The following is a 27,319-nucleotide window of genomic DNA, read 5'->3' as shown; positions in this document are numbered from 1 at the left end:
TATCATTGACTTTCAAAAGTATTAACGACCTAGCCCCCAAATACCTAACAGAAAGATTCAAAAGAAGAACCTCTAACAGACCTACCAGAGAAGCATACACCAACCAACTAGCTGTGCCCCCATTCAAATTGAGCACAGCCGGAGGCACCAGCTTCCCTTTCAAAGCGGCCCAGCTATGGAACTCCCTCCCATCATCCTTAAGGTCTGACCAATCTTACCCACATTTCAGACTTAATTGCATTAAATGGCTCAAAGAAAATGACTTATAACTGACTAGACTAGGACTAGTCACGTCTGACCCATCTATTAATCTGCAGCTAAAACTCATACCTCGCTCATCACCCCCGCTTAACCCACCTTGCTCCTTAACATTCAATGTATACTGTGTATACACCCCCGTGTACAATCACCTGTGTATGTAACCATGTATATTGTCATCATTTACTGTTAATGCACCCTGTAACCATCCTGAAATGTGTAACTGTAACATGTAAGCTTAAAGTATTCTTGAACACGCGCCCGGATACCCTCAGGTCTGGCGCGCGCTATAAACAAACAAACAAACATCAACATCTAAAGAATAGTTTCAGGAGAAAAGGCCCAAAAGCATCAGTACCCGTCTCTGGAATGAGTGCCACAGCATTCATGAGTGCTGGTTTCGAAGTGGTGATGGTGGGTGCTGACTTGGTTGCCTTTTGCGTGCCACTGGCACTTCCACAGTGCATGAACACTGTACAGTCATGTGTAAAGCGCTCTATATGCGACAGGAGAATGGGACAAATATAAAAAGGACTGACGTATCAGGATAGAAAGCCTTTGCAATGGGGGCAGAGTGTGATCAATAACAACCAAACCGTAAAATCGAGAGTAAAGTTGGAAGGTATCAGTACTACACATACCCAAAATAAGAAAATCCCTTGACCCCAAACCACAATATCAAATACCCCTAACATGCAATAAAAGCAGTTCAGTAAAATCAATACCTCAGTCAGCAATTCAACATTAAGCCGTCATAAACTAAAACATTAGGTTTGAAAATGTGTTGCATGAAGCGTGTGCCCTGTGAAACAAGTTTTATATATGATGGGAGGGCAGGAACAAATGAGTCCAAGAAATAGAAAGAGTACTGAGGTTGTAACAGGAAAGGAAGCCTATACAAGGAGATCAATATGGACCAAACCGTAGGATCAAGAGTAAGTAAAAGTGTCAGTGCGATGAATATATAATATTCGAAAGTAGACTCCCTCTGCCTCAAACCACATTATCAAATCCCCATAACCTGAAATATGAGGCTGCTTTTGCAGTCCTGGCTACATGGTTCAAACCATGAGTTGTGTTGGTAGTGAAACTTTCCTAAACGTACATTAGGCATTTTTAGCATTTGGCCTTCACAAAACAAATTGCTTCAGTTCTGTGAACTCGCTCCATCCTTCATATTTAAGCAGTGATTTACTCAAACGTATGATTTAAGCAGCATTTGTCAGTGGCAGCAGAAGCAGTATAATTCTGTAATGCAGGGACTTTTCATGCCACAGCATTCTTTTTCATCTTTGCTTATCGCTCATTATGATCTGTTATAGGGCCTACAGCATCTCAACCAGCAGTGCTAGAGAACGGGGACCAAGGAATGAAAGAGAACTTCATAACTGGTATGTAGTCAGTAGAATAAAGGCCAGTTCGCTCTTGCATGAAGTGCAGGCTGTGTACAAACTCTCTAAAAGCGCACAGAGGCAACTTTACTTATTTTGTTAGCCAAGAACGCCAATGTGTTTAAAAAAGAATCTAATTTTACTCCAGTAGCTACCATTTATTTTACCTTCTTTAGAAGTTGAAAAATTGCACCAATATATTTTCAAAGACATTTAATGTACGATTGTTTTTGGGCGCAATTGGTGAATGTTTTCATTTGCATTTTAGTTGTAATTTTCCATTTCAGTTTTTCGTTGGCTTTTACCGTTTGTTCATTCTGTAAATGCTTTTATTGTACAGTGGTAAAGCATGGGAGGGGGCTATACAAACTGTGAGAGGGAAAACAAGAGAAGCAGGGATGGCTAATAGGGAGGTGCAGTTAAATAATCGCAGTAAAGTACATTGTGCAAAACAGAGCCATAAAACCCAATAAAAACAAAGCAGTCGCAAAAATCATAGTTGGGCAACAGTGCAATACAGGTAAGAGTTTCACTAGACAATGGAGCAGCCTCTGGGCTAGAAGTAAAGATCAAAGGTCTGAATGCTGTGAGTTCAGTCCATTTTTAAAACATCTGGGGAAAAATGAGGTCCTTCGTGATGGGGGCAGGCGTTTATATGGGCTGCGTGAAGGCCTTTCAGTTGTATTTGGTGTTTGTTTAGACTTTCATGGACAATATTACAGTAATGTAATTTTGGCAGGACCAGGGATCTAGCAAGGTCGACGTATGGGCCATTCCCCGGTAGGGGGTTGGGTAGGAGGGGAGGGGGTCAACCTGCATAGCATATAGACTAAAAGGGTGCTTTGCAGACAGACTAGTCAGTCCGAGGGGTGAAGGACCTGGTTCAATAAAAGAATTATGCCTAAGGATTTGTACCATCTCTGCAATGGAAATGAGAGGGCATAGTGCAGCCAAGCACTCGAAAGTGAGGAATGTGGGTGTGGAGAGTGATTTGGCTTTTGCTTGGATAACTGGATAGCTTGATGGTCATCCATTCATGGGATGCCAGAAGGCAGCTAGGCATTTTTTCCTGAGCGGTTCTGATCTTAGATACATTTAACATGATTTGTGCGTCATCAATAACGTTGAAATGGTGGGAGAAATTGGCTGAGGCAATAAAGGTTAGATGGCGATGTTAAATAGCCACTTGAACAGAGTTGAGCCTTGTAGTGAATTGCTAATTATCAGCCACATTACATTTCCTAGATCTAAATCGCAGTTTGACCTGGAATATGCCTTAATTCTTGGGGTCTTTGGACTGGACTTTTTAACTTCTAAGGATTATGATTTAGTGGCATGGACGTAATTGTTTCCAATACTTTGGTTTTAATAGAGATGTTAGATGCTCTTAGTGCCACCTCTTCCTCCAGCCATCACATGCACTGTTTCTATCCTTTCACCAGTGCAAATGATTATATTAACAGATTACTTGTGCTGTGTAGTGTCCTCAAAACAATTGATTAAATATTGACAGGCCAAGCAAAGAAAACGTACTCTTATTTAGAGAGTTTTGCCCTGGGTGTGAGGGAAATAGTTGGAAAGGGGTGAAATGGGATTGATTTGTTGGCACAGTGAAAATGGAGGGCTGTGAGGGAGTTGAAAACATTGGTCTTCTGGGATTGGTTAAAATGGAGTCTAACCAGTGCCTGTGCTACTCAACCTGGTTAGCATCCGGATAGCATTTAAAATGTGACAATGATAAAAATGTGACAATGATTTGTTTTTTAATTCTCAAATTGGTCTACATTTTGACTGTGGAGGCCAGATTTGAGTTAAAAGTAACCTTCAAATCTAATGGATTGTGTCCTCCCACAGGTTCCTCATCTTTGATATATCAGATATCGTGTTTGCAGCTTCAGAAATGTTTTGACAGCAGAAGGCGCCATGCGTTGACTCGTTGTTCCTCGGCGGCTTCCATCCCGCTCTCAGCCTAGACTTCAACGCCTGTTGCCTCAGTTCCGTTTATGCGCATGCACTGCACACTTCGAAGCGGTTCAATTGCCACCGTGATTTTCTACTGCGTTTCTTCAAAATCTTTGATATGCCTACTCTGAAGACTGTATTCCAGAGGTGTTTTGACTGTGGGTTAAAGATGTCCATCACGGATCCATAGCATATTCGCTGGTGTCTTGGGGTGTGCCATAAAGTAGACTGTAGTCTGACTGTTAAGGCCTTGAAGGAGATGAAGGGGAAACTCTTGAGGTAGGCCTTTGTCCAAATATTCTTCCACTACCCCATCTAAAATGAGGTAGTCCTTTCGCCTCAAAGGGCTAAAAAGCGTAGTAAACTTATTAATCGCTCAATATCGAGAATCAAATCCCGACACATCTTCATCGCCCTCTCATAAGAGATCTAGGAAGTGACATTGATTCCAATAAACTTCCTCCGACTCCTCGCCCGATAGGAAACTGGTATGTTTTCCTAGAAAATCTGCTTCAAAAGCAGAATGGGAGGATTTTCGACTCAAAATGTTAGGTGTCCACAAAGGCGTCTCCACCCACCCTTTCGAGTAAACCGAAAAAGGCTTCCGACGCCATCGCGCCTCATGAGGCCAACAGGGTGCCATCAAAATCTACTACTTGCGCACCTAAGAGGTTGGGCAGTAAGTTCTCGACGCTTCCTCAAGATGCGTTAAGGGATTCAACGCCACGAGACCAGGCGAAGCCACTGCCTTCCCTCTCTGCTTCATAGAAGGAATCGGCATCAAGCTCTTTGACATCATAGCCAGTGACGTCTTCGTCTGATTTGGCAAAGACTTTTGTGCCCTTATCTAAAAAGGACATTTTCAGGTCGAACTCGATTTATGAAGAGGAGGAGGCTGAGGAGTGAATCCCTCTGTTTGGCTTGGAGCATGGTACTCCAGGTGCTCCAGAAGAGTTCATCTCTGAGGAGTCTAGGTTAAAAGACCTTGTGGATCCGTTAAAGGATGCCAGTGGTCTAGATGCTTTGCCAGAAATGGAGTTTGTCGCGTCAGATGTGACTGGGCATGCTGATGCCTCATATAGATCTGTCATTGGCAACATAATTATCTAGGCTGGAGCAGACCTGTAGCAGAATATGAGAAGGATGATCTCAGGCATTCTTGATAAGGGTCCTCCAAAAGATACAGTATTGCTTTTTCATACGGCACTGAAGAATAGTCTTGGAAAATTTGGAAAAAGCCGTACACTACACCTGCAGTAAATAAGGACTTGACCAAAAAGTACAGACCGTCGGTTATAGACCCAGATTTTCTGTCTAGCCATCCAGCTCCAGAAAGTCTTGGCAGCCGCGTCCACCTCCAAGGTGGCTGCCTATCCCACAATCCCTCCAGAAAGGGATGACAGATTTGATGCCCGGGACAGTGTTTTCGGCGAGTAGCTTGGCCATTAATGCCATGTTCGCCCTAGCCAAGTATTCGTACAGTCTATGGGAGGTTGTGGCAATGGCTGTGGAACACATTCCTGAGAGAGCAGAAAGGGAAGGCTTTCTCTATATTGTGCAGGGTGGGAAGGATGCTATTTGCCAGTCTCTGTAATCGGGTCTAGACTCTTCAGACTGCGTTAGTTGCGCTATGGCAGCAAGCGCTGTAGCCTGAAGGTTTGCATGGCTGCGCAGGTCAGGTTTGGCCCTCGACGTTCAGCTGAGACTATTTCATATGCCTGTGCTATAGCACCTTGAAATGTGCCTTTTGCTAGATGGAATTATAATAAAGATCTCAGACTAAATAACCAGACAGACTCAGAAAATATGGCAAGTACTACTTTATTCTCAATTTAATAAAGCAGGGCAAACTGGCAAACAAAGGACTGATACTTGCACACAAACTTGTATACACAGAGGTTATATACCGCAATATGCGTCCTCTGAGGTCATCCTACGTGCCAAACTACAAAATCTATTGAGGGGAAGGATTGGTTAGGGAAACATATATGTACATATGGCATGCATAGGGGTTAGTACATCATTGGCTGCCCCTTATCTGTAGGGCACGCCTTGATCTACCTCTAAATACGTATAACACTGATTATAGCAGAGAAAATAGCGGCAGAATGGTCTATAATGAAACAAATGATGGTGCCAGGATAGCGAGAGCAACTGGTAGAAAAAAGGCAGAAGGTAATAAATCAAAACATAATTTTTATTTTATTTTAGATTTGAGTGTAAACATTATCATTGGACATCTTTAGTTCACTCCAGTGAAGAACTATTAGCAACGCAATGGAATTGAATTTGAACTTTCTTAAATGCTTAAAATAATTTAATCTAAATGTTGTAGGATCTTAATTAGCTGAATGAATGTATGAATGCCTGAAATTTAGGATGTTGTTTTATAAAAAATGAATTAAAGATGTCCAATGATGATGTTTACACTCAAATCTAAAATAAAATAAAAATTATGTTTTGATTTCTTACCTTCTGCCTTTTTTCTACCAGTTGCTCTTGCTATCCTGGCACCATCATTTGTTTCATTATATGGCCTTCCCTCAAGGTGCCAGTGATTTTTGAGGATTCCACCTTTTGGTTGATTTGGCAGAATGGTCTATGCCACATTGCATTGTATATCACGTTGCCCCATACACCCTCTGATTGGTTGGCATGCTCACCCAGCCTTGGACTTTCGGCTCGCTAATGGCACGTAAACAAAACCAAACCCAGGTGCTTGAGTCAGTCAGATTACTCCCAACTTTACCAATTAGTCCGTCTCTCATAGGGCCAACCATAAGCCAAAGTTTCCTGTTTGTAGTTGACCTTGTAGTTGCTCTCTTGTTAGGACATTCGAGGGAGTGTAAGCACATCACTATCTTCATCCGACGCTTAATGAAAAGCCCATATTTTCGACTTCGGAATCACGTGTCAAGAGACCACAAATGTGTCCATTTCGACCTTTCATTCACTGCTATTTTATTTAATTTTACTTGGTGTTCTTGCTCCTTTTGGCCTCTAGAGACGTGCTCAATCCATCTTGTATAGACCTTATTCACTGTTAATTGTCCAATACTTGGCTCAGGCAACTGTTCTTTTCTTATTTACTCTGAGAGAAATATGTATTACATACATGGCTTATGCGTCTGCCTTCCTTTGTGCCTTGGAATTATTCCTTTAAAATAGCACCCTTGATCCCAAGCCAACATAGACTCCTTTAATCTGCGGACAGAGCCATTTCTCCAATTCCTCCTAACTCTGCATCGCGCACAGAGCCATTTCTCCAATGCCTCCTGACTCTGCATCCCTGGTCTGTTTCTGAGGTAGCTGTATTGAGTCTTAACACAAGCCGATGTCTATTTTCCAGTCATGGCCGTCCTAGCCACGTTATATTTTCTCTATAACAAGCTTCTATATTTCTCATCTACCTTACATTACTGCGTATTTACACTGATTGGGCAGCAAGTTACTTTATCTTCTTTGTATATATGATTACTTTATCATTTCCTGCATGTTTCTCTTGTCACTACAGTTAGACTGTCACTCTTAAGTATTTTCGAATTGTTTCTGTATGTCCTCGTATATCTTCTTCATGAGATCACTTAGCCCTCGTCAGATTTCACTCAGCACTACGTGATGTCCAATGGTTCGTGCCGACATCCTTCCACTCTCTCAGTACAAGGGTACATTCGGTAAGGTTGCCTGAGTGAATATCTTCTCTTGTGCACTCAATGCGTTATAGGGACAACACATGGAGTCCCACACATGGCTCTTGGAGAAGCTACAGGCTTCCAAGGCAACTACAAAATCGCTGGGAGCAGCGATTTGTCAACCACAGCAAACTAAGGGTGCATAAGTAAGGCTCGGACACAATGGTAGCATATTTGTGGGTACAGACATCTATTAATCAAGAAAGGATTGGACAAATGCCTCTATCCTTAAATCTAATAGGGGTGTCTCTGCCTCACAGAAAACTAGTGAAATTCTCAGAGTCCAAAACCAAACATGTTATCACTGTCATGTCTGAAAAGCCTTCCTCTGTCCCTAATTTTACTAACTTAAACCAACTGTGCAAGATGATCACTTCTGTGTTCGTGGTGGTTCGAACTAACAAAAATGTTCCCAGTCTCTCGGTCAATCAAAACTGGTGAAATAAACAATGTTCACTAATGTAGGATTCCACAGCTAGGGTTGTGCTCCTTTCCCCTAGACTACTTCTTATTCTACTTTCCTTCCTTTTGGCCTTCTAAGCCCTGTATCCTTTTTTAGGCAAGTCACTTGGTAATTCACTAGGATGGACTTCTCAGATTCACAGTTCTTTATCCAACTAGCTTGGCACACTTTCCTACCAAGAGTAGGATTGTATCCTTCTAATTGGTTATCTTCAGTTCCAGGGTTCTTGACCCATTCTTCCCCAAACTCTCTTGTGAGTGCGGGTATCGCAATATCCTGAACGGCTTGGTTTACAAGCAGTTGTCGTTACGTGGACTTTTTCTTTCATAGGGTCCCAGGCCCTCTTCTTCCTTGTTACTTTAGGCTTTTGCCTTGTGCATGGGTGCGGGTCCCAGACCCGCAATGTAGCATTGTAACCTCTTGGTTTAGTCCCCTACCAAGCATACAACACTTCCTTGTTGGTTTATTTTACAATTCTGGTCCCAGACCCTCTTATTCTTTGCTTCTCATATGGGTGCCGGTCCCAGACTCGCAATCCATTATCATATCTGTGTCCCTCTCCTGCCAAATATACAATTCTTCTTGCTCTATCTTGGCTGTTCTGGGTGCCGGTCCCAGTCTCGCAATCCATTACCATATCTGTGTCCCTCTCCTGCCAAATATACAATTCTTCTTGTTCTATCTTGGCTGTTCTTGGGGTCCCAGACCCCTTATACTTTGTCTTTCTTATGGCTGCGGGTCCCACTCGTCTTGGGGTGCCAGACCCTCTTGTTCCTGCTTCTACTTTCACCCCCTTGCTTCAACAGACCTCTAATGCCGTTTGGGTAACTCGCGTAACTGTTTGTTTCTTTCTTACAGGTGCCAGCTTTTCCAGAGCAGCTGTGTTTCTCGAGGCTCCAGTAGCTTTCGGGTTGTTGGCATAGTCATCAGCGGCTATGCAGGCATCTGACTCTGCCCGGCTGCGCGTCCTATTGCTCGGACGCTTTGTTGAGGCCTGGGGTGCCTAGAGGTTTCTTCCGTCCTGGACCACGTTTGGGTTCGCCTTCTCCTCTGTGCAGGGCTTCCCTTTCAGCTTGAGTCTGCTCGCCCGGTGCACAGCTCCCGAAGTCCCTCCTCCAAGGACAGCTCTCCTCTAACATCCAAGCTGAGTTCCTTTTGAACTCCCATACTGGATTGCTATTCGTTACGAGGAACTCATTGTGGCAACAGTAAAGACAGACACAAGTGATCACAGTTGAAGGGTGTTTATTAAACTGTATGAATGGGTGAGAAAAATGCCTCCTCTAAACCTACGATGGGAGCAAGCTAGGACCATCAAATAATAAGGCAGTCCTAGTGGCGTCTTGTCAAATAAAAAGGTCCTATACTAAAAAAAATATATATATATTGACAGTCCTTACCGCTAAGTTGCAAAATAGTGTGGGATAATGTTTACAAGAAAAGAAAAATGTTCACAAAATTATGGTATGGCTGGAGTCTCGCTTCCCCATGTTTTTAGCACGGGACAAGGCGGGACTCCTGAGCACAGCACACTCCTGGGCCCCGCCAGCACAAGGTTAGTTTGTTTCCAAAATATCAGGGCCTTCTGTGGCCAGGTCTTTCACACAGTCTCTTGCCTTAGAGGACCTGATGTGCTGCAATTAACAAACAGAAGTTCCTTCAATAAATCTTCATCGGGTGACTACCTTTCACCTTCGGATCCCCCTCTGCTGGGCTTTGATCCCTCGTACAACATGGGCCTCCCTCCGTCTGGTTCACTACGGCCTTTCATTCACAATGTAACATTCCAGAGTCTCAAGGTCTTTTTTTTTTTTTATACAACCATTCACTGTGAACAACCCTCAGCCGGGTTCACTCTTGTCGACACCATGTTCACATGTGTGTTACTGTTCACCCCAATTTGCAGTCATCCCTCAGCCGGGTTCACATTTGCCAAATACACAATTCACTTTGCTTTCTCACAATACAGGATCCACTCTAGTTAGCTTTCTCCTTGGCATCCCTCTGTCGGGTTCACATAGCCATTCTAACACAGTTCATAATTTTGTAATACAGTTCATGATTTTCTCATCTCATTAGAAAGCAGGGTTCCCTTCCGCTAGCTTTCTCTTGGCATCCCTCAGTCGGGTTCACACTTGCCACAATTCACACAACAGTTGCTTTAGACCCCTTAGGTTCTTCCTTTTACCTAAGTCCGGATCTCAGCCCCCAGTCAGGCTTCCCTTTGAGACCCCAACCAGGCTTCCCTTTACTTTCCTCCTTGTCAATGCGTCAGACTTTTGATTATACAAGGGGTTTGACTCGACCCTTGTATGACCCCTCTGACTCCTCACGCTGGCCTCTCCTCTCCTAGGCTTGTAGTTTAAACAAAGGGACCAGCCAGAGTCCTTTGAATGAGCGCCCACGTGGCGCCTAACCACTCTGCAGCTGGTCCTTCACTGGACTTTCTTTCAAGCGTTCACACACAATTTCTTTGTTCAAAAGTTCATACAATGTTGCTGTTCGCAACCTTGGGGTCAACACAGTCTGGTTTTCTGTCAGCTCTCCGACTCACCGGCTGTGCTTAACCCGTTGTCGTTTCGTGCCTCTGGAGTCAAGGACGGTACCACGGTAGCAAGCACATTTTACTGCCTTGGTTATCAGTGCAGACCACACGCCAGCTTGACTCCCCGGTCTTATGAGTTGTCTTTCGGAGGCTTTGCAGGTCTGAGTTGAAAAGGGCAAGGGCAATTCCCTTCTCTCATCATCCTGTCGGGTCTCGCCGCCTTTCTCCTCCGTTTGAACTGCCGGTCTGGAATAGCTGCTTCCTCGTGCGTTTGGCCTTGCTCGAAGTGTGCTTTCATGCTCTGCCTTTTATCCCTACGGAGAAGAGAAAGGAATTTTTGGGAATTGCCTGACTTTGCCTGACCCTTGTGTTGGGACATGTCGGGTAAACTGTTTTGTTAGTCCATTGTCTGTCACAGTATGAGAAAGTGTTCATGTAGGAAAAGAGGTGTGGTTGGTCAACTCTGAAATATGAGATTTGTAGGGGTTGTAAAATGAATAGGGGGGATTGTGTGAAAGGTGGTGGTTTGGAGCTTTGGAGTTCGGGAAATAATCAGAGCGACGCAGAGAAGAATGACTGGGAGTATTCTGGTACGCAATGGGAAAACAGGGATTCTGGGGGATGTAGTTTCTTAGTGCAGCAGGGTTTCAGTTCCTATTGGGTTTACCAGATGCGGAGGGGTTGTTGGATTCTGGTGAGGAAGATTCTTTGGGTGGAAAGGCGGTTGAGTTGGAACAGCCTATAAAAGCCTCAAAGACTTTGTCCTCCTTGTCCTCTTCCCCCGATGGAATACCGTCTCTCACCTGGGGCATTCCCCCCGAGCATAACCCAAGGCTCCCCTACCCAGGTGATCATCCCTCGCTCGTCCACCCCCCAGGGTTTGGGATCTGAGAGTGCCAGCACTTCCCTGGCCACCCGAATAAGGGATTATTGGAGTCTACTTGGGAGAATACCCTCTGGTTTCTCACACTTAGGAAGGACAAGGTCAAGATGGTAACTCTATCGCACATCCTCCAAGCCCTCCAGCTCCAGGATTGGATGAGGTCACTCAATCTTCAGGATGCTTTCTTCCATTTGCCCAAACATTACAAGCACAGAAAGTACCTGATGTTTACCATTGGCAGTTCTCACGGTCAGTTTCAAGTTCTGTCTGAGGGTCTTCACCAAGTTGATGGCAGTGGTAGCAGTGAATCTAAGGAGTGGAGAAAATCACATCTGTCTGTACCTGGACGATTGGCTGATCAGGGCTAGTTCTCCCGAACAGGCTCTGAATCATCTCAGATGCACCCGCCACCCTCTCCACAGACTGGGCATCTCCTTCAATTTTAAGAAGACCCACATGACACCTTCCCAAAAACTTCAATTTATTTAGGCAATCCGAGATTCCTCCTCGAGAAAAGCTTCGCCCCCTGAGGTGAGGGCTCTGCATATCCAGCAGATGATCATGAAATTTCAAAACGCCCAACATCTTCCGGCCTTTCTGAGGTTGCTCGGTTTCATTGCCTCCTGTATTTTCCTGGTGCAAGAAGCCCGCATAAGGATGCAGTCCCTCCAGTGGGCCCTCGGATCCCAATTTTCACAGTTCTCTCTCCGGTAGGATGACGGACCTTCTTCAGGTCTCGAGCAAGGTTGCACAGGATCTCCTGTGGTGGGCCTGCAAGGAGATTTTGATGAAGGGAGAAGCTTTTTTGGCAACAGTGGCCAGGCATTACAGTAGTTAACGGACGCCTTCCTCATGGTTTGGGAGCTTGTGCAAACAATCTGACAATCGGCGGTCATTGATCTCCATTGGAGTCCAGACTACACATAAACCTTTTAGAGCTGAGGGAAATGTGCGGTGGAAGAATGTCCTGATAATGACAGAGAACACAGTGGCCATTTATTATCTCAAAAAGGGAGGTGGTGTAGGGTCATTGCCACTGTGCAGAGAGGCGATGCAGCTCTGGTTTTGGGCTCTTAAAGGAGTCTTGTCAGCCGCTCACCTAGCCGGAGAAGAGAAAACATGGCGGAGGCTCTGAAGAGGCAGAGCACAGTCTCTCGTTAGTGGGAATTAGCTCAGGCAGTCCTTCTACAGATCTTCTCCCTGTACCCCTCAAGTGGATCAGTTAACATCCAGTATTAACAGGAAATGCAACCAGTTCTGTTCCAGGAAATTTCTTCAGAGCAGCTCTGGGCGACATGTTTTGTAGTAGAGTGGAAATGTCCACTCCTGTATGTGTTCACACCAGTCCTAGTCATTCCTCATGTCACCAGGAGGTTGAGGAAGCTCTGGAAAGCCATGATCCTGATTGCTCCTGAATGAGCCAGTAGGACTTGGGACCCGGAACTTCTGGACATTTCAATCTGCCCTCTGATTTGTCTTCCTCAAAGAGCAGACGTGCTCACTAAGGAGAGAGGTCGCCTTCTCCACCCAGAGATCAGAACCCTGACCCTTCATGCCTGGTTTCTGAGATGTTAAGATACAGAGATTGGGATCTCCCAGAGGACGTAATGGAAGTGTTGCTTTCGTTTAGAAGGCCAGTAACAAAGACTCTATATTACTGCTATTGGAACACATTTTGCAGCTTGTGCAGAGCTAAGAATATAGATTTACACACCATCAGTGTTGTCCTCCTGGTTGCATCTGGCACATCAAGGACTGCAGGTTTCCATGGCAAAAGGTTCTGGCGGCTCTATCCATTTTCAAGCGCTCGTATGTACAATGCTCATATTTCAAAATACCAATAGTTATTGTCAGGAACTCATTGTTGCACAACCCTTTAAAAACATGGGTAGCCTTGGTGCAAAAAAGACATGCTAAGATGGCTGCCACGGTGCCCGTCAAGAGACTTCCAAGATTGCCACAGGTGGGGTCAAACTGGTGAGGGATGAGTAGCTGTGCAGTGTTCTGTGTGCTCCCAGTCCCAGCATACAAATCTCCAGGTGGGGCTCGAGTGCTCAGTGTTTGTTGCAATCATGCCTTAACGCTGCTCTGAAAGTTTCATTTGGGAGCCATGTTCTGTGGCCTCTTTTGAGGTACTGCTACTTTCCTGTTAATGATGTTGCACTAGCACAATTGACCAGATTAACTGTGAGACTCAGCAGCTGGTCTGTTACATTGTTGTTTCTAAAAAGGTCCAGTGATTCGGGATCTTCCCTGCTCAGTTTGCAGGGATTCTTTGTCTTCAGTTCAGCCTTGTGTGGCTGGCTGCTCGTTAGTTTCATTTTTTCATCAAACAAGGGAACTTTACTTATTCTGCCACAAGTCTATTTCAGCTGCAATTTGTTCTTCATAGGATTCCTGCAAAAGAAAAGGGGAAATGGACATTTGAATTGGATGTTGAACGACAGACTTTCAGCAAATCAAGGGAAATTAAAGGCACTTTTCTACATTGTTTAACAGCAGTTGGATTACTTCCGACTGCTATGAGCGGAGTATTTCCCTGAAGGATGGGACATTTTTCGGACATAATTTTTGTCATCATTTCCTGGAAACTGCATTACAGTCCGCTTTCTCTGCAGCTACTATTCAAGATTATAATTTTGATAAGCATTGTTTGCATAATGCATCACAAGTGTTACAATAAGTAACATTAATGAGTTCATGACAAGTACATTGACTAAATTAGCGTTCTATCATTTGTTTACAGGAGAGACCATTTCCAAGAATACAGGAACACAAACACTACAGTTCCCAGTCTCACAAGCACTGCAGTTCACAATTTCACACACAAGTAATCCAATCTCTTTAGCGGTAAGAGTGAGTGTGCATTTGATTGTGCCACAGAACTCTTCTTTAAGATGTTGTGTGTTGTAAGGAACTCATGGTGGCAACAGTAAAGACAGACACAAGTGCTCACAGTTCAAGGGTGTTTATTGAACAATGAATGCAGGGTGGAAAAACACCAAATTTAAATCTAAGATGGGAGCAAGCGTCGACCATCAAATGAAAAATAAGCCAGTCCTAGTGAAGTCGTGTCAAAATAAAAGGCCCTATACTAAAGAAAAACCTATTGCAAATTCTTACTTTTACGTCCCATCCCCTTTCCTCCATACTGCATGGGCTTCCCTTCCAAGGGATGGGAGGTGGGACCTTTTTCAACAGAAAAAACCCTTTTCACCTTTAAATTTAGAGGTACGTGGGGGTGCAGCCCAGGGAGCATGCGCTGCCCTGACTCTGCCCTCTGACGTCCCACCCCAGTCCCCTTTTCCGCGTTGACAGGAATGGGCCGAATTCACCAGCACCCCTCGGTTTGGCTTCGGACATGCAATTCCACGCACAGATACTTCTTTGTCTTTTTATCATTCAGGTACTCTGTCCTCAGGCGTCACACTCCTCCCCGGCGCATGTCGACTTCCACAGGGTTCAGCAGGTGTCCATCCTGCAACAGGCTCTTCCCAACTTCAGACCCCCACGCCCTCTGCCTACGTTGCCTTGGTCCAGACCACGGTTGGCAAGCTTGTACAGCTTGTGGCTCGCTATCCTCGAAAGCGCTGAAGAAAAAGACTAGCCAGGTGGAGGGAGCTCTTCCAGAAGTCGTCTCAAGAACTTTGTGAAACATAGAGCCAAGCCCAAGGTAGGGCCGATATTCTCCATCAAATCCCGCAAAGGAGACTCCTTCCCAGGGACTCTCCCGCGTGGGAGGGACCGGTCCGGTCCTTGTACCAGCATGTGCACCAAGGCTGCTGCAGCTACCGGCCTTGGGGCCGAGGGGTCCTTGGATCCTCCCGGTGGTAGTGGTAAGGGACCGGAAGGTCCTTGTACCGGATTGTCATCCGAGGGGCTCTGCCCTTTTACCGGCAATATGGCTGAAGGGCTACGCCCCAATACCGGCAATACGTCCGAGGGGGGCCCCTAAACGCGGGTCGATAGTGTCACACCTAGGGGGCCTAGGCCCGAGGAGCAGGGTAGGCCTTGTGATCCACACGCAAGAGTCTTCGAGGAGGCCGGGCCCAGCAGGCTGAGCAACACGTCGCAGGCACGTGGCAGGCAGCTCTACAAGATGGCCACCGCGCCAGACAGAGGTACCCGTCCGACATTCCAGGAATTTCAGCGAAGAACGAGTGTCAAGGTGGGACTAGCCTCAACCAGGTACGTGGCCTACAGCCCCTCTTTTGCGGAGGGCAGGTTCCCACTGCGTCCATATGGGCAGGGTATGCAGCAGCTCCAGCAGCTCCCAGCTACCCCGTTAGTGCCCCCTGCCACCTTTTCGGCCATGTGAGGAGGATTCTTTGAGAGGTTCCTCGGACTCATGAAGTCACCTCGGATGGGGGTTATCCTCAAGGACACCCTCAGAGAAGTCCTCCCTGCAATGCTAGCAGCACCACAAGCGCCGGCGCCCCAGACCCTGACGCAGCCGCTGCTTCTGGCCCCCCTAGCCAATGCCTCAGGCGGGTCCGTACCAGCCTCCGCCGCCACCTCAACCTCCGCTCGTGGCCTCTGTACCCCAGCCTCCGGCGCCAACTACTCCTCCTGGCCATCCTCGGTCAGGGCATTCCACGAACGTCTTGCTGAGCTGGTAGAGTATCTGGGCCTCCCCCAACCCGAGGTCGAGCACCCGGCAAGGGGGTTCTGGCTGAAGTCCTCATGCAACGCCCCTCTGCCAAAATGGGGATTCCTTTGCAGACCAATGTAGTCTCCCTGGCCAAGAAGGGTTGGCTCAAGCCCCACTCGGCACAACCGGTCAATCGACGCCTGGATGCCAAGTACAGGCAGATGGAGGGGGGATACACTCTTGTTCTCGGCCCATCCTCAGCCACACTCCTCGGTGATCGCTGCGGCATCACTATACTCCAAGCCTCATTCGTCCTCCTCCTCTAAGGTGCTGCTACGCAAGGAGGAGAAGATCTTGGAGACATACGGGAAGTTCTATTCCAACGCGTCCATGCATCTTCGTCAGGCCAACACAGATGCCATGCTGGCTGCCGCCAACCAAAGGTTATGGCAGGAAATTGCTGACTTCCTCCCGGAACTCCCTACTCGGAGCCAATCATGCTTTAAGGCGGGGCTGGCCAAGCTGGTGGCGCATGACCTCATGGAATCCACCGTGGCCCATATCAATACCTCTGGCCGTGCCATCTGTATCACCACGGACATGAGGAGGACAGCCGGGCTCCAGGCAACAAAATTCAACCCGGACATCTAGGAAGGCATATTAGATCTTCTGTTCGAGGGGGGGGGGGGGTTTGGGGAGGCCTCTTCCACTCCTCCACGTACGAGGAGCTGGACAAAAAGAAAAACAGCTCACAAACGGCCAAGTCTTTATCCATCCTAAAAAAGACCACGCCCAAATCGTACACCCAATCTCAGCAGCGCTCCGACAGGGGTCGTACTTACGGAGGGTTCTGCGGCTTCCAGGAACAGAGATCCAGGCAGCCGGGCCGCTCACCATCTCAGAACCGGCGCAAGCAACAAAAAGGGTGGGGGGGGACTAAGGGCTTTTTCCAGGCCCCCTCGTCCGCAACATCCTCAGAGGGAAAGAAGGCATGACATGCCCCTTCAGGTCCACATCTCTCCAGTGGGGTGGCAGGCTAGCTCGCCACGCACATTTCTGGTGCCAGAATTTTTACGGACCCCTGGATCCTCTCCGTAGTATCCACAGGGTACCGCCTCCCTATCCCAGCCTGTCCTCCCTCCTCCCCTCCCACAGGTTGGGAAAGCAACTCTTTTGGCAGAGATTCGGTTGCTCGTAGAGAGCCAGGCAGCGGAGGAAGTCCCAGCCTCCCATCGAGGCTTGTGCTTTTACTCCAGGATTTACGCCACTCAGAAGAACAACCAGTCGGGCCTGAGAGTTGTGCTGGACCTTTCCACCCTCAACCGCTTTACCCCTGCAAACATTCAAGATGGTTTTGCCAGATTTTATAGCGGAGACATTGTGCAAGGGAGACTGGATGTGCTCCCTGGATCTGAAGGACGCGTACCTACACGTCCCGATTTGGCAGCCCCATCGTTCTTTCCTGCGGTTCAGGATCATGGGCTACCATTTTCAATACAAGGTCCTTCCTTTTGGCCTCACCTCGGCCCCAGGGTCTTTACCAGGCTCATGAATATGGTGGCGGCACTCCTCAGAGAGCAGTGCCTCCACATCTACCCATACCTCGATGACTGGCCCGTCAGGGCTACATCTCCAGAAGCGGTTCACCACTCTTCCCATGACCTTATGAACACACTGCATGATCTGGGCTTCTCGCTCAATCTCAAGAAGTCACAGCTGCAGCCCACGCAGACGACATTCTTGGGCATCATCTGGGACACGGGCCTGAGAAAAGTATTTCCTTCGGAGGACAAGATCTCGAACGACTTCCTCAGCAGAGAGGTGACCTCGGCATGGTGGTACCAACATCCCCTGGGTCTATTGGCGGCAGTCCTATTAGCCGTTCCGCACACAAGACTGAGACTGAGGAGGATTCAGCTGCACTTTGCAGACTCATATAACCAGGAGCGGGGCTCTCAATCTGAGATGACCAACGTTCATCCATCCGGACCTTGCATGGCGGTCCAGGGACTGCATGCAACCTGCGGACGGGCAAGCCCTTCCGGCCTCCCACCCCACAGGCCACCGTCACCACGGATTCCTCGCTAGAGAGCTGGGGCGCCACCTTGGACGATCTATTGGTCCACAGCACCTGGACTCGACAGGAACAGGAATACCACATCAATTGGCTAGAGCTGAATGCCATCCGGTTAGCGCTCAGGGCATTCCTACCACTTCTCAGGGGCAAGGCTGTCCTCATCCAGACAGACAACTCGACCAGCATGTATTATGTCAACAAGCAGGGAGGCACCAGATCCCCTCCTCTGTGAATACTGGCAATCGGGATGTGGGAGTGGGCCCTGGAAAACGACATCTACCTCACAGCAGTCCATCTCCCAGGGGAATCCAACCTGGATGCGGACAGACTCAGCAGGCTGGGACCGGATATTCACGAGTGGCAGCTAAACAACCTTGTTATTCATGAGATCTTCAGCAAGTGGGGTCATCCCCAGGTGGATTTCTTTGCCACCTGGCACAAGAAGTGCCCTCAGTTCGCCTTCTAGCCGGGACAGGGTCCCGCCTCCCTGGATGACGCCTTTCGGCTTCAGTGGAACGGCATGAGGGCTTACACCTTTCCGCCCACTCCGCTAATTCAGAGTAATTTGCAAGATCAAGGAGTCTCGCCAACTCAACATCATCCTGATAGCTCCATGGTGGCCGGGCATGCCTCGGTTTTCGGAGCTTCTCAGCCTCTCGGAGATGCCCCTGATTCGTGTCCCGACGGGCCCAGCACATCTTCTGGCGCAGCAGGGGGGGCAAGGTCATCCACACCGCGCCACAGAAACTAGCCTTCACAGCGTGGTTCCTGAGCAAGTAATGGTGCGGCACCTCAGCCTCTCGCAGGCTAATCTGGAAATTATTCAGGGCGCAAGGAGCAAGGCTACCAGGGCCCAGTATAAAAGCAAATGGACCAGATTCTGCCACTGGTCAGACTCCAAAGACATTGATCCACTGGCATGTACTTTGGACGATGTGCTCTCCTTCTCTGCGCACCTCGCACACTCTGGCGTGCAGGTTGACACTTGCCGTACGTATCTCGCAGCCATCGGAGCTTACAGGAACTCGGAGGAGGGAGATCTTCTTCTCCTCCTCCAATCCTATCGTCAAGAAACATTTGACAGGGCTTGCGAGGCTCTACCCGCCCGTCAAGAGTCTGCACCCGTTGTGGGACCTCAACATAGTCTTGGGCGCCCTGGCACACAAACCGTTCGAGCCAATGCGGTCCTCTGACAGACTGGTCACCATCAAGACGGCCTTGCTATTCAGACTCTGCTCGTAGAGTCGGCGAAATCCAGGCGCTGGTCGCCTCGGAATCATATATTACCTTTCACGAGGACAAAGTAATCCTGCGGACACACCCAGCATACCTGCCAAAGTGCAGTCTGCTTTCCATTGGAATGAGGAAATGGTCCTTCCTAAGTTTTTTGCCGATCCCAAGGACGAAGCATAGAGAGTGCTGCGCTGCCTGGATGTCAGGCGTGCTCTGACATTTTACTTGGATAGGACCAAGGGCTTCCGCAAATCGGACGCCCTGTTCATCACTTTCAAAGGTTTAAGACTAAGCTATCAGGCCTTTAAGGCTTACATATCCCACTGGGTGGTATCAGCCATCAAAGAGGCGTAAAAAGGGCCAGCACAAGCCGCTTCCAGCCAACATGCACACCCACGCAGTTCGAGCCAAAGCAACTGCCATCGCATTCCAGCACCATGTCCCTTGGCAAGTTATAAGCAGGGCAGCCACTTGAGCCACTCCCTCAGCTTTCTGCAAGCATTACTGTTTGGATGCTAGCTCTAGATCTGACGCAGCTTTCGGACAGGCGGTTCTCAGGAACCTATTTGCTTAAGGAGGGGTCTCCTCTCCACCCTGGGGCTACAATCAGTTGTAATCGCCCATGCAGTATGAAGGAAAGGGAACTGGGGATGTAAGCGTAATTATAAATTACTCCAGGTAGTGACTAACATACTCTTAGTCCATAGTCCCCTTTCCTCCATACGTCCCACCAACCTCCCCCTAATAATACTGGTGTCATTAGGCAGTGTTAAATCTATTGTCATCGTCTCAATGGGAACTGAGGTGTGGCGCCGGAGGGCAGAGTCAGGGCAGCGCATGCTCCCTGGCCCGCACCCCCGCGCGCCTCTAAATTTGAAGGAGTCAAGTGTTTTTTTTCTGGTGAAAACGTTTCCGTCTCCCATCCCTTGGAAGGGACGCCCATGCAGTATGGAGGAAAGGGGACTATGGACTAAGTATATGTTAGTCACTACGGTGAGTAACTTATAATTCAAGGGGATTGGGTCCTCCGACGTATTCCATTACTATGACAGGTAATGTCTACAGCTGTGCTGCTTCGGAAAATCTTTGGCGTCTGCGTCCTGCGTCGATGACGTCGATGTGCCGTCCCCGAGGACCTCCTCCGACGGCCGACGTCACCCGATGTGATGAGTAGGACGCACGACGCCCATAGCCTCAGTTCCGTTTTTTCTGCAAACGTGTTCGCTTCGTGAATCTCGGTACGCCTCGACTCGTTGGAGTTTGCTGTTTTCAATTCTCGGTTCGTTGAACCTGTTCGGTTTGTTGTGAAGACCTGTTCGTGGCAATGTCTACTTCGTCTTCAACCCAGTGTCCGGGCTTCAAGAAATGCGGGGACTGTGGGTCCAAGATGTCGGTCATGGACTCGCACGACGTCTGCCTCTGATGCCTCGGGGAGGCCCACGATACGGACGACTTTGTCGACTGCCAGTCGCTCACGGCAAAGGCCTTGCGGGAACGCAAGAAGAAGCTGTCGGTAGGCCGGGTGTCTAAGCCCCGGAAGTCGAGGTCTGCAGGGCTTTCGACGGATGACTCAAGGGGCGACTCTCCGCGTCGTCGGAAGTCTAGTGGGTCTCCTTCCAGGAGTCGGTCTCGCCACTCCTCTGCCTCTTCGAGGCATTCCCGGAAGCGCCGGTATAGGTCGCCTTCCCCGTCCTCTTCAGAGGACTCCGCCCGTCGGCAGGTCGCTTATCCCTCCATGCAAGCGACACCGGAGGAATGGGCTTCCTTCGGGAAGCAGATGCTAGCGATTCTTGAATCGCAGGGCACCGGTCCGTCCGCGCCTCCGAGTGGGGTCGGTCGGCACCAGTCGAGAGACAACGCTCGTACGCCTTCGGGCTCGGGTGGTCGACGCGGCTCGCGGGAGGTGTCCCGCTTGGACAAGGGTAGCCGTTCTCGCCATGCCCGTTCCAGGTCCCGGTCCTTGACGTGCTTGAGACCGCGTGATCCTGTGCCGTCTTCGAAGACGTCGATGCCTGTGGCGCCGAGGTCATCGATTTCTCTCGAGGCTCTGCCTCCGAGGGGATCGTTGACGCTGTCGGCGCCTAGGTCGTCGAGAGACACGCTCGGAGCTCCGGCTTCGAGGCCTGTGTCGACGCCGCCGATGCTGGCGGCGCTGCAGCTGACGTCGACGCGATTCGCTCAACGTCGACGCCTTTCGAGGCGGTGGTGTCGGAGGGGCCCCGTGGCACGGGTTTTGCCCCTAGAAAGGCTCTGGCTAAGGTCAGGCACTGCTTTGGTCCCCAGAGGTCTTCCTCTCCCCGCCTGGAGTACATTTCAGAGGGTGATGAAGGCTCTGATGGCGGCTTGGTTCCGGTTACGGTTCCTGATGACCTTATCTCGGGTCATAGCCAGTTTGATCACCTGCGGCAGTCGCTGCATGATGCCAGTGGACTGGACACCTCTCCGGAGGTGGAGTTTTGTAGGCCGGAGCCTGGCACTCATGCCGATTCTTCATATCGGCGCCTTATGTCTCGGGTTACCGAGTACTTGGGTTGGTCAGCTCCCCCAGGGGAGTTTGTTCAGGATGATCTCACGGACATCCTTGATCTCGGTCCACCCACTGACCCGGTTTTGCCTTTTCATATGGCTCTGCAGAGAAGGGTGGCGGCGTCTTGGACTGCTCCGGAGAGTCTCCCGGCAGTGGGCAAGTCTTTGTCGCGAAAATACCGTCCAGCCAGTAGCGACCCCTGCTACTTGTCTAGGCACCCCACTCCGGAGAGTTTGGTGGTGCAGGCAGCTACGGCCCCGCCAAAGCAGGCGTTGTATCCTACCATCCCTCCGGATAGGGACGACAAACGTTTTGACGGCTGGGCGAAGAAAGTGTTTTCTTCGGGGGGTTTTGCGCTTCAGGCGGCCACCTCCATATGTGTCTTGTCTTGTTTCACACACACTCTGTGGAACTGTGTTGCATTAGCGGCTGATCATATTCCCGAAGGGGACAAACTGGATGGTTTCCTTGCTATGGTTCAGGATGGCAAGGATGCTATGTGTGAGGCCGTTCAGTCGGGTTTGGACTTGGCGGTTTGTGTCAGCCGGTCTATGGCGGCGAGCACCGTAATGCGCAGGTTTGCGTGGTTGCGGAAGTCTGGGTTCGCTCCTGGTGTGCAGTCCCGGCTCCTCAACATGCCTTTTGACGTTGAACACCTTTTTGGCAGCAAGGCTGACGAGAGCCTTGAGAGGTTGCAGACCTCCAAAGCTGCAGCAAAGTCGTTGGGCGCTGCAGTTCGCCAACCTTCCGCCTTTTAGTCCTAGGGGACAGCAATGGAGGGGAAGGTTCCTTTCGCTATTACTCGTCCTTCAGTAAAGCGAGGGGAGCTAGCAGTCGGAGGCCATCGTAAGAGTGCCAGAGGTGGACACAAAGTACTCTAGGTGCCAAGGCCGCTTGGGCAGTTGCCTCTTTGCCCTCAGGCAACGCCGCAGCCGCTACCACTCAGTCATGAGGCCAGGTCTCATGGTTCGCCGGTTGGGGGAAGACTGGCGCAGCATCTTGCAGAGTGGCAAGCCATTACTTCGGATGTGTGGGTTCTGGAGATCATAACCCACGGCTACTGTCTTCCTTTTCGGCAGAGGCCTCACGACAATCCACCAGGGAACCTCTCTTTGAAGAGTCCGGATCCGCTCCTTGCGCAGGAAATTCAAGCCCTGCTGGAGAAAGGCACCATAGAACTGGTGCCTGTAGCGGAGAGGAACAAGGGATGGGTTCCCCTTATTTTTTGATTTCGAAGAAAGACTGGGGATTGAGACCCATCATGGACTTGCGCGGTTTGAACAAGCTCCCCAGGAAGGACAAGTTCAAGATGGTGACTCTTTCTCAAGTCCTCCAGGACCTTCAACTTCAGGACTGGTTGGTGTCTCTCGACCTCAAGGATGCTTACTTCCAGGTGCCGATCCATCCCAAGTACAAGAAGTACCTGAGGTTTGCGGTTGGCAACTCGCACTTTCAGTTTGGGGTCCTGCCGTTCGGATTGACCTCCGCCCGAGGGTTTTCACCAAGCTCATGGTGGTGGTAGCGCATCTCAGGAAAGGGGGGATTCACGTCTACCCCTACCTGGACGATTGGTTGATCAGGGGGAGCTCTCCCGAACAAGTCCTGGATCATCTGTCCGTCACCTGCCACTCCCTTCACAGGCTGGGCTTCTCCCTCAATTTAAAGAAGTCCCATTTGACACCAACGCAGCGGCTCCAGTACATCGGAGCAGTGCTCGACACGTCCCTGGGGCAGTGTTTTCCTCCTCAGTTGAGGGCTCTTCACATTCAGCAGATGGTGCACAAGTTTCAGCTTGCCCAGAATCTCCCAGCGTCCGAATTCTTGAGACTGCTCGGCCTCATGGCATCCTGCATTCTTCTGGTGCCGGAGGCTCGTCTGCGGATGAGATCTTTGCAGTGGGCACTCAAGCTCCAGTGGTCTCAGTCCTCCGGCAGGCTGTCGGACCCTGTTCAGGTGCCGCCCTCGGTAGCCCGGGACCTTCTGTGGTGGGCCGTCGAGGGCAATCTGATGAAGGGGGCCCCATTTTGGCTGCCCTGGCCGGAGGTGACGATCGTGACGGATGCATCCCTCAGGGGATGGGGAGCTCATGCCAACGAGTTGACAGTCAGCGGTCGTTGGTCTCCGTCGGAGTCCAGACTCCATATCAATCTGTTGGAGCTGAGGGCTGTCAGGCTTGTCCTGAAGGCTTTTCTGCCGACTGTGCGCGGAAGGAGTGTCCTGATTCGGACAACACGGTGGCCATGCACTACCTCAACATAAAGGGGGGGGCAGGGTCACTTCCGCTGTGCAGGGAGGTGATGCACCTAGAGTTCTGGGCCATCCAGCAGGAAGTTTCGGTCTCGGCGGTTCATCTGGCCGGAGACGACGAGACGGCAGACGCTCTGAGCAGGCAGAGCACGATCGCTTACGAGTGGGAGCTGGCTCAGGAGATTCTCCTGGAGATCTTTGCCCTTTGGGGGACCCCTCAAGTGGATCTCTTCGTCTCCAGTGTCAAACGGAAGTGCGAAAGGTTTTGCTCGTGGGAATTTCCTCCAAAAGGAGACTTCGGAGACGCCTTCGTGGTGGAGTGTTCATTCCCACTGCTGTACGCATTTCCTCCAGTCCCTGTCATCCCGCAAGTGCTGCGGAGGTTAGAGGTTCGGTTCCCGGATGATCCTCATTGCTCTGGCGTGGACCCGGAGGACTTGGTACCCGGACCGTCTAGACTTGTCCATCTGCTCTCCACGTCGTCTTCCCTACCGAGACGATCTGCTCTCACGGGAGGGGGGGGTCAGGTTCTCCATCCAGAGGTCAGATCCCTCAATCTTCACGCTTGGCTTCTGAAAGGTTGAGGTTTAAGGATTGGGACCTCCCTGAAGACGTGATGGAGGTGTTGCTCTCTGCCAGGCAGCCGGCAACAAAGTCTCTGTACCGTTGCCGTTGGAGAAAGTTCTGCGACTGGTGCAGAGTTCAGAATGTGGGTCCTTTTGAATGTGACATTCCCATGGTTCTGTCTTTTTTGCTTTCTTTGGCCCACAGGGGCTTGCAAGTGGGGACCATTAAAGGTTACCTGGCGGCGCTGTCCATATTTAAGCACTCGTCTGAAGTGTTCCTATTTTAAGATTCCTTTAATTTCGCAGTTTTTGAAAGGGCTCACTAATGTGTTCCCTCCGTCACCTTTTTTGGTGCCAGGTTGGGATTTGAACCTTGTTAAGTTTCTTATGGGTGCTCCGTTTGAGCCTTTACATTATTCCCCTTTGAGGCTGCTGACTCTGAAAACTGTTTTTGGTTGCGGTTACTTCCGCTCGCTGAGTGAGTGAGTTACAGGCACTTTCAGTTAAGCCACCCTTCACTGTGTTTCATAAGGACAGGGTTGTCCTTCGAGTTCGTCCTCCTTTTCTTCCGAAGGTGGTTTCGGAATTTCATTTGAGCCAGAAGGTTGTTCTTCCGGCGTTCTCTCCTCCTCCACATCCTGGTAAGGAAGAGGAGAGGCTCCATAGGCTTGATCCTAGGAGAGCGTTGAGCTTTTATATTTCGCGCATGTCCCGGGTCAGAGTGGACAATCAACTCTTCATTGGTTACGCTGGAAAGCGTTTGGGACAAGCTGTGACGAAACAGACTTTGTCTCATTGGATTATTTTAGTTATCTCCAAGTGTTACCGCTTGGCGGGTAAGGGCCCTCTGGCTGGCTTGCGGGCCCATTCTACCAGGGGAGTGGCTGCGTCTACTGCCCTGCAGAGGGGAGTTCCTATTCGTCACATCTGTGATGCAGCCACCTGGGCTTCAGTACATACTTTTGTACGTCACTACTCCCTCGATTCCATCAGAGGGCAAGATCTGGCCTTTGGCAAGGCAGTTCTCTATTCCGCAATTTGATTGGGCATGCTAAATTTGTATACTAAATTCTTTCCTACCTCCTTGCTTGGTACTGCTTTGGGAGTCTGTCATAGATATGGAATACGTCGGAGGACCCAATCCCCTCGAAGAACAAGTTACTTTCTTACCTGGTAACGTTCTTTCGATGGGATGGTCCGACGACGTATTCCATATCGCTCCCTCCCTGCCTTCCCCGCTGCAGAATTTCTTTTGCGATTGCAGCTTGCGTTCCGCAAGGCCTTGTGTGTCTGACTGGCAGAAAACTGGTGGCACACATTCTGGGAAAAAGCTATAACTGAGGCTATGGGCGTTGTGCGTCCTACTTATCACATCGGGTGACGTCAGCCGTCGGAGGAGGTCCTCTGGGACGGCGCATCGACGTCATCGACGCAGGACGCAGACGCCAAAGATTTTCCGAAGCAGCACAGCTGTGGACATTACCTGTCATAGATATGGAATACGTCGTCGGACCATCCCATCGAAAGAACGTTACCAGGTAAGAAAGTAACTTGTTCTTTACAACTAATTATAGAAAGAGTGTGATAAGGTTTCATTAAAGAAAATATGTTCCAAATAATAAGTCCCAATGTGATTGCCAGGGGTCTCCCCTGCCCACGTTTTCAGCACGTGACAAGGTGGAACCTTGGAGCACAGCACACGCTTCTGACAGTTCCGTGCCAGCTAGCATAGTACACGCTTGAGCTTTCTCAGCACGAACTGACTGCTCTGTTGCAGCTATCCGGTTCTTCGATGGTAAAGTCTCTTTTCGTTAAAAAGTCTCTTGACTTTGAGGCCTGATGTATCCAACAAACACAAACAAAAAGTTATTTTCCAGTTTACGTTGGATGATGGCTTCACCCCGGGTTGTCCTCTTCCGGGCGCCGACCTCTCACGTATCGTATTCAACCAATTAATTGAACATTTCCTTTCTCAATGAACTTTGGGTGACCACTTTCCACCCTGGCTTTCCCTCTTTTGAACTCAGGCACCTTCTTGACATTCGCTTCCCTCTGCTGGGCTCACTCTTGCCAACTTTACAACACACTGTTCATAGGGAGTTCAGCAAACAGGACTCCTTTCCTTTAGCTTCTCAATCATCTGTCGGTCAAAGACTATCGACGGTACAGAAGATTTTACAATCCCCCTATATGACCATTTTGATCTTTTCTCGCCTCCTCACAAGGGCTTCTGGTTACGGTAGTGTCTATCATCGGGTAATCGCCCAGAGTTTCCTGCCTCAGCACCCACGTGATGCCTGACTCCTCTGTTGCTGGTTTTCCCCTCTCTTGTCAATTGTATCTTTTAATTCTTTCAATGTTCAAATGAGCCGTTAGCTACTTTTGTTCAACACGGTTTGGTTTCTTATCGATTCTCCCCTCAACTCACCTGCTGTGATGAACCGCTTGCCTTTCTTTACCCTTGGAGTTAAGGTTGGTACCACAGAGACCAGCATCCTTCCCCCGGCTTGGTTATCAGCAGAGGAGGGTCTCGCGTACTGTAGATATCTGCTGCAACACATGCTGGCTATTGGTGGTAGTCTTGTGATTCCTTCTGTGGAGATTCACAAGGCTTTTCGGAAAGGGCAAGGTCGCTTCTCTCCTTGTCACCCTCTCATCTGTGTCGTCTTTCTCGGCCTTGCTGAATTAGCCCTCACGCTGTGCGGTCTGCCTTGCTTGTCCTGTGCTCTCGTGCTCCACCTCTTATCCCTGTGGGGAAGGGAAAAGGCTGTAAGGTGTGTTTGATTCTGGTTAATTGCCTGACTTTGACTGACCTTTGTATTGGCACATGTCAGGTAAACGGCTCTGATGTTAGTCTTTTGTCTTTCTTGTTGTGCGAAAGTGT

The 27,319-nt window shown here is 49.4% G+C and overlaps 1 protein-coding gene across 30 annotated transcripts in view; it reads left to right on the top strand.

The window, feature by feature from the left end:
• The window catches only part of MAP4 (microtubule associated protein 4), a 2,534,981-nt gene that overhangs the window by 374,555 nt on the left and 2,133,107 nt on the right, over nucleotides 1–27,319 (top strand). For 29 of the 30 annotated variants that reach the window (XM_069645850.1, XM_069645873.1, XM_069645864.1 and 26 more), the window contains one exon: nucleotides 1,581–1,649. The exons of the other annotated variant lie outside the window; for it this stretch is intronic. In XM_069645850.1, coding sequence (XP_069501951.1) covers nucleotides 1,581–1,649 — 69 coding nt within the window. The remainder of the gene's footprint in view (nucleotides 1–1,580; nucleotides 1,650–27,319) is intronic. 30 annotated transcript variants of the gene reach the window in all.

Source organism: Ambystoma mexicanum, chromosome 2p, assembly GCF_040938575.1.
Source record: "Ambystoma mexicanum isolate Mex_15411 chromosome 2p, UKY_AmexF1_1, whole genome shotgun sequence".
Lineage (NCBI taxonomy): Eukaryota > Metazoa > Chordata > Amphibia > Caudata > Ambystomatidae > Ambystoma > Ambystoma mexicanum.
Note: the sequence above shows the minus strand (reverse complement) of the source record. Positions and strands in the feature narration are given on the sequence as shown.